The following is a 7,471-nucleotide window of genomic DNA, read 5'->3' as shown; positions in this document are numbered from 1 at the left end:
ATTGGTGGGTGGGGGCAAAATAGGTGAAGGGGATTCAGAGGTACAAACCTCTAATTATAAACCCCTGGGTTTGTTCCTATTGTCTTGTTTTTCCTGGATTTTGATCATGTTGTCTTATCTCCTCAGGTGTTTTAGATTTTCCAACATAAATATGAAAAATTATAAAAATAATTAAAAAATCCAGAGAAGATTAATATTTGCTCAGGGTAGCAGCTAGGTACACTACAAATCTAGGATCACCTTAATCCAGTTTTGAAAAGATTTGGGCTTAGTTGTTCAGTTGTGTCTGACTCTTTGCGACCCCATGGACTGCAGCCCACCAGGCTCCTCTGTCCTTGGGATTTTCCAGGCGAGAATACTGGAGTGGGCTGCCATTTCCTTCTCTAGGAGATCTTCCTGATCCAGAATCGAACTAGGGTCTCCTGTATTGCAGGCAGATTCTTTAACAGGTGAGTTACTAGGGAAGCCCCTTGAAAAGATTGAAAAGATTCAAAATTGATCTGTTTTTTTTTATCCTCCTTCTTTGGAGAGCCCTAGACTCAATCTTTAACACTTTAACTTAGTAGGAAGTCTGCCAAAAGTGTTAGTTGTCTTCCCAGCCACCTCCTCCTGAATCAACCAATGTTCCTAGAAGAAAAGCAGCCCAAATGCTGAGCTCAGGTCTCGAAGTTTCATTCTGCCTTGGGTCTTGGTGATATAATCCTTCACTGTCTTCTTGATTCACTGATACTTTTGACACAGATTTTAAAATCTTTTGCACAGCTTCCCTAGTTCTTTGTGAGATGTCTGATGTGAATTACATGTGCACTACTAAAAGTGGAAGTCAGAGAAGCTGGTTTTAGGGCAAGTTCAATAAGGTCAAGCTATTTTGATTGTATCAGATGGAGATAAATGGTTACATATACAGGTGCAGTGCTAAGAGACGTTAAGTACATGTATTTGAACATCATTAATTTATTGATGATATGTAAGGTTTTGGGAGTGAATGCGATTGTCTATGATGAAATGTAGAGTAAGAAGAGGTGGCCTGAACCACTTATTAAGAAATTCCAAAATTCAGAGGTCAGGCAGAAAAGGAAAAGTGGTAAAGGCAATTGAGGAGTAGTCAGGGAGACAAGAAGAAAATGAAGATCATGTGGTATCAGGGAAGTCCAAAAGAAAAAAAAAGGTGACTCAAGCAGTTGTCAAAAGTGTCAAGTGCTGCTTAAGAAAGTGAAGTTGCTCAGTCGTGTCCGACTCTTTGCGACCCCATGGACTGTAGCCTACCAGGATCCTCCATCCATGGGATTTTCCAGGCAAGAATACTGGAGTGGGTTGCCAAATAAGACAGGAATATAAAAGTCACTGTAGTGGACCCTTGAACAGTGCTGGGGTTTTAATCTGTATATAATCTATAGTAGGCCCTATGTTTCCATGGAAACAATTTCAGACCACGTAGTAGCTTAGCATTTACTAATGAAAAAAATCCATGTACAAGTGAACCTGCACAGTTCAAACCTACATTGTTCAAGGGTCAACTGTAGTTGGTTTGATAATATGCAAGTAAATAATGACTTTAATAAAAACTTTATTTTGGGGGAACAGTAGAAATGGAATCCAAACAGGAACACTTTGACAAGTGAATGAAGATGAGAAAACTTGGCCATGAATGAATGGCAAGACATTGAGGCAGTTTGAGAAGAATCCATGGCAAAGAGAAAGCACGGCATGGCACTATTATAATAGTGTAAATCTTTAAACAACTTAAAATGCCCATTATTTGAGGGATAGTCTAATACTCTGTTATTTATATCTATTAAAGTTATATAATCACTAAAACTGATAATTAGCGTGCAAAGACTCGGACACAACTGAGCGACTGAATTGAACTGAACTGAATAATATGAGAAAATTTCCGTCAGTGACAAAAAAAGATATATACATAATATATATGTGTGCGTGTATGTATGTACTGTTGCTGTTTAGTTACTAAGTCATGTTCAACTCTTGCGACTCCATGGACAGTAGCCCGCCAAACTTCTCTGTCTATATGTGTGTATATGTATATATTTCCAGCTAATACATCTCAATTACATAAATCATAAGCCTGAGATCCAAACTCAGATGTAACACCAATCCCATTTTAATAACTATATTATATTGCTTCCCCCAAAATGACTAACACACAAATCTCGTGAATTCATTAACTGAAATTAGTCCAAAAAAGTATCCTTTAACATTGCTGTACTGAACTGTTCCACATAATAAAGGAATAATAGTAATAAAAACCTAATTGGTACATTTCAAATAATTTCAGTCATTACTATAGAGAATGTATTATTGTACTACCAACCCAGGAGGCTACTACAGACTAAATAAAGGGTACTATAGATGAAAATAATAAAGGTAGAATAAAGGCACAATAAAGGACAGAAATGGTATAGACCTAATAGAAGCAGAAGATAGTAAGAAGAGGTGGCAAGAATACACAGATGAACTATGCAAAAGATATCTTAATGACCCAGATAACCACAATAGTGTTATCAGTCACCTAGAGCCAGACATTCTGGAATGCAAAGTCAACTGGGCCTTAGGAAGCATCACTACAAAGCTAGTAGAGATGATGGAATTCCAGCTGAGCTATTTCAAATCCTAAAAGATGATACTGTGAAAGTGCTGCACTGAATATGCCAGCAAATTTGGAAAACTCAGCAGTGGCCACAGGACTGGAAAAGGTCAGTTTTCATTCCAATCTCAAAGAAAGGCAATGCTAAAGAATGTTCAAACTCCTGTACAACTGCATTCAGTTCACACACTAGCAAAGTAATGCTCAAAATTCTCCAAGCTAGGCTTCAACAGTACGTGAACCAAGAACTTCCTGATGTTCAAGCTGGATTTAGAAATGGCAGAGGAACCAGAGATCAAATTGCCACATCCATTGGATTACAGAAAAAGCAAGAGAATTTAAGAAAAACATCTGCATCTTTGATTATGCTAAAGCCTTTGACTGTGTGGATCTCAACAAACTGTGGAAAATTCTTAAAGAGATGGGAATACCAGACTGCCTTACTTGCATCATGAGAAATCTGTATGCAGGTCAAGAAGCAAGAGCTAGAACCAGACATGGAACAATGGACTGGTTCCAAATTGGGAAAGGAATACATCAAGACTACATATTGTCACCCTGCTTATTCAACTTACATGCAGAGTACATCATGCAAAATGCTGGGCTGGATGAAGCACAGCTGGAATCTAGATTGCCAGGAGAAATATCAATAATCTCAGATATACAGATGACACCACTCTTATGGCAGAAAGTGAAAAGGAACTAAAGAGCCCCTTGATGAAGGTGAAAGATGACAGGGAAAAAGTTGGCTTAAAACTCAACATTCAGAAAATTAAGATCATGGCATCCAGTCCCACCACTTCATGGCAAATAGATGGGGAAACAACTGAAACAGTGACAGACTTTATTTCTATGGGCTCCAAAATCACTGCAGATGGTGACTGCAGCCATGAAATTAAAAAAACACTTGCTCCTTGGAAGAAAAGCTATGACCAACATATTAAAAACATGATAGCATATTAAAAAGCAGAGACATTACTTTGTCGACAAAGGTCCATATAGTGAAAGCTATTGTTTTTTCAGAGTTGGACCATAAAGAAGGCTGAGTGCCAAAGAATTGATGCTTTTGAACTGTGGTGTTGGAGAAGACTTTTTTTTTTTTTTGATGTGTTAATTATTCTTTATGCTATTATAAAATGCACTGTTTCTTCAGAACCATCCTATGTGCAAAGTCAAAAGATGTTTACAGACAAATGTTAAACATAACAAGAAACATGGGGTGCACCCATTTGGCAAGAGCTGAGCCTCTGTTTTCAGTCTTCATCATCTGGAGGGATACCCAATTCCTCATCTGTCCACTGGGAAGGGTCGGGATAAGGAAAGTGACCCAGCACAGCATCTGAGTCATGTCAGAAGCACCAGAGAATCGAGAACCACATGGTCGCACTGAAGAACTCGGCCTGGATCACCTGGGATCTGGTCAGCTGCGGGAACTGTCTGTACCGGGGCTCGATGTGCGCACCTCTGCCAGCCCACGGGCTCCAGCCGCCCGCGTGCAGTGGCCTCTGAAGGGGTGGCCTCCAACGTGAGTGAAAGGCAACAGTCGCTTCAGAGCCGACATGCCAGCCATCGTTAGACCGGCCGTTGCCCAGGTCGCACCGCCGCAGCACCTGGAGAAGACTCTTGAGAGTCCCTTGGACTGCAAGGAGATCCAACCAGTCCATCCTAAAGGAAATCAGTCCTGAATATTCATTGGAAGGACTGATGCTGAAGCTGAAGCTCCAATACTTTGGCCACCTGATGTGAAGAGCCGACTCATGAGAAAAGACCCTGATGCTGGGAAAGACTGAAGGCAGGAGGAGAGGGGATGACAGAGAATGAGATGGTTGGATGGCATCACCAGCTCAATGAACATGAGTTTGAGCAAGCTCTGGGAGTTTGTAAAGGACAGGGAAGCCTGGTATGCTGCAGTCCATGGGATCACAAAGAGTTGAACACAACTGAGAGACTGAACAACAACAACACAGATGAAAACAAAGTAAGGTGTAGAGAAAATTCCTCTCAAATGATGACGATTCATTATTTAACCTCCTTATAAGTTCCTGTAAAAAGTTCCTAAGCAGCAAAAGAATGAAAATAAAACCCTGATCACATTATGAAAATTTGTCTCCTATCTTTTTTGGTTTGAGTTCAAACAACTTAAGACAATAGTAACTGGTAGTCCTATCGGGCAAGTCATTCTTCAGAATCAGTATATTCAGTGGAAAAGAAATGCACAATGAGCCAGATCTACAGACTGGCCTCTAACAGTCATAATCAGGTTACCTTAATGTTGCTAATCCTGCTGAGTACATGATGAATGGGATGAACCCTTTTCCTTTTAAATATATCAAAAGGCTATCTGGGAAAAAAATAAAAATTTATTTTGGAAGAGATTTTATTAAAAGTTTTTAAGCTTTCTGAATTGAAGTATATGAAAAGAAACTGAATAGATTATATGAAAACATTCAGAGCATGTTAAATGTTAAAATAAACAGCAGAAAGTTTGAAAATACTATAAAATTTAATTATATTTCAAATAAATATATGTACATTTTGCAACCTTCAGTAGGATCCATTATTATTACTTAAAAAACACTGATATGCATATCTTTTAAGCATGTAAAATATACATAGTTTTTGACTTCTCTAAGGCAAGTCACTTATCACACATTAAAGAAAGCATTAAAAAATTCATTTTATAATCTTATACAAATGTTTTATATTTATCAAAGCCTACCACAATCCATAGGGCACAAATACTGGCCAACTAATTCTAACTTTTATATTATACATAAAGTTGTTGTTTTATACCAGTAGGATATCTAAGAAAATCAACTTTACAGAGCTTAGCTTTTCTCAGGCATCTGACTTGTAGGAGGAGAGAGGTAAGTCCAGTGAAGTTATAAGGAATCACAATGTTAACTTTTCTAGAATGAAAAAATAAACACACCTCATTTGCTCACAATACAGTTACAAGTCAAAATGGCCTCTACACCAAATGTATATGGAGAGGTTTTGAAGAATAAATTGGATATCCCAGGGGAGGATCAGCTGCTTGTACTGTAAGGTTTCTTAAAAGTAGTGGATGAGCTTGTATACTATAACGTTCCTCATCATCATTTGTGGCATAAAGCAATTCCCATGAAAGATTGGCCCACTGACCTCTAACAGCTTCAGCATTTAACTTCCCAACATGGATCAATAATTCTTGAAGGGTAAGTACTCTCCCAGTGTAAACTCCCTGTAAAGAAGAAAGGAGGTTGGAGGGAAAGAAAAAGAAGAGAGATTATATTCAGGCCTTTATTTATAAACTTAGAGAAAAACTCCACTGTAGTTAAGCAAACTTAAACAGAAAGTAATATATCAAAATGTACATGAGTTGCTTGTCTTCAAAATCAAGAATCACTTCTATTTGGTTGCTCTCCAACTAAGTGTGAAATAAAAAAATTTCCTGACATTGTACTCACTTCTTCTTTCTTTCTTCTCTATTCTCTCACTCCATCTGGCCTCAGCAAAACGTAAGTCATAAATATTAACAATCATCCAATTATTGAGGTATATTTCATATTCCAAATAATTTAATGGCTTTTTAGTATATTCAGATATGTATAACTATCTCCACAATTTTTGGGTATTTTCAGCACCTCAAAAAGAAACTCTGTACTCTTTAGCTATCACCCTCCTATCCCTAATCCCCCCAGTCACAAGCAACCACTAATGGCTGAGTAGTATTCATGTGTGTGTGTGTGTGTGTGTGTGTGTACATCTTTACCCATTCAGCTGTCAGTGGATATATAGGTTGCTTCCATGTCTTGGCTATTGGTAAACAGTGCTGTTATGAACACTAGGGTGCATGGATCTTCTTGATTACAGTTTTTGTCTTCTTTCAGATATATGTCCAGGAGTGGGATTGTTGGATCATATGGTAACTATTTTTAGCTTTTTAGGGAACTTTTGTATTGCTCTCCATAGTGGCTGTACCTATTTACCTCCCCACCAACAGTATAAGACGGTTCCTTGAACTCTCCACACTCTCTCCAGCATTTATTGTTTGTGGATTTTTTTTAATATTAGCTATTTTGACTGGTTTGAGGTGATATTTCACTGTAGTTTTGATTTGTGTTTCTCTAATAACTGGCAATACTGAACATTTTTCATGTTCCTTGATACCATGAGTATAATGTTAGCTGTGGGTGTCAATATGTCGCCTTTATTATGTTGAGGTATGTTCCCTCTATACCCCTACCTTCTGGAAAATATTTTATCTATCATAAATGGATGGTGAATTTTGTCAAAAGCCTTTTCTGCATTTATTGAGATGATCATATATTTTAATTTGTTAATGTGGTGTATCACATTTATTTTTTGTGGATATTAAAGAATCCTTGCATTCCTCAGAAAAATCCCACTTGATTATGGTTTATGATCTTCTAAATATATTGTTGGGATAAGTGGGCTAATATTTCAATGAAAAATTTTACATCTATATTCATCATTGATACTGGCCTGTTTTTAATTAATTTATTTGGAGGCTAATTACTTTACAATATTGTGGTGGTTTTTGCCATACATTCACATGAATCAGCCATGGGTGTACATGTGTTCCCCATCCTGACCCCCCCTCACACCTCCTTCCCCATCCCATTTCTGAGGGTCATCCCAATGCACCAGCCCTGAGCACCCTGCCTCATGCATCTAAGCTGGACTGGCGATCTATCTCACATATGATAATATACATGTTTCAATGCTAGTCTCTCAAACCATCCCACCCTCGCCTTCTCCCACAGAGTCCAACAGTCTGTTCTTTACATCTGTATCTTGCATATAGGGTCATTGTTACCATCTTTCTAAATTCCACATATATGCATTAATATACTGTATTGG

The 7,471-nt window shown here is 38.0% G+C and overlaps 1 protein-coding gene and 1 pseudogene across 4 annotated transcripts in view; both read right to left on the bottom strand.

Moving 5' to 3' along the window:
• Positions 1–3,601: 3,601 nt before the first annotated feature.
• Positions 3,602–4,330, bottom strand: LOC122444148 (annotated as a pseudogene).
• A 1,076-nt stretch (positions 4,331–5,406) lies between these two features.
• PCNX4 (pecanex 4) overlaps positions 5,407–7,471 on the bottom strand; it is a 36,412-nt gene continuing 34,347 nt past the window's right edge. For all 4 annotated transcript variants that reach the window (XM_043472219.1, XM_043472218.1, XM_043472220.1 and 1 more), the window contains one exon: positions 5,407–5,828. In XM_043472219.1, the coding sequence (XP_043328154.1) occupies positions 5,577–5,828 (252 nt within the window). In that variant the 3' untranslated portion in view covers positions 5,407–5,576. The remainder of the gene's footprint in view (positions 5,829–7,471) is intronic.

This window comes from Cervus canadensis, chromosome 6, assembly GCF_019320065.1.
Source record: "Cervus canadensis isolate Bull #8, Minnesota chromosome 6, ASM1932006v1, whole genome shotgun sequence".
Taxonomy (NCBI): Eukaryota; Metazoa; Chordata; class Mammalia; order Artiodactyla; family Cervidae; genus Cervus; species Cervus canadensis.
Note: the sequence above shows the minus strand (reverse complement) of the source record. Positions and strands in the feature narration are given on the sequence as shown.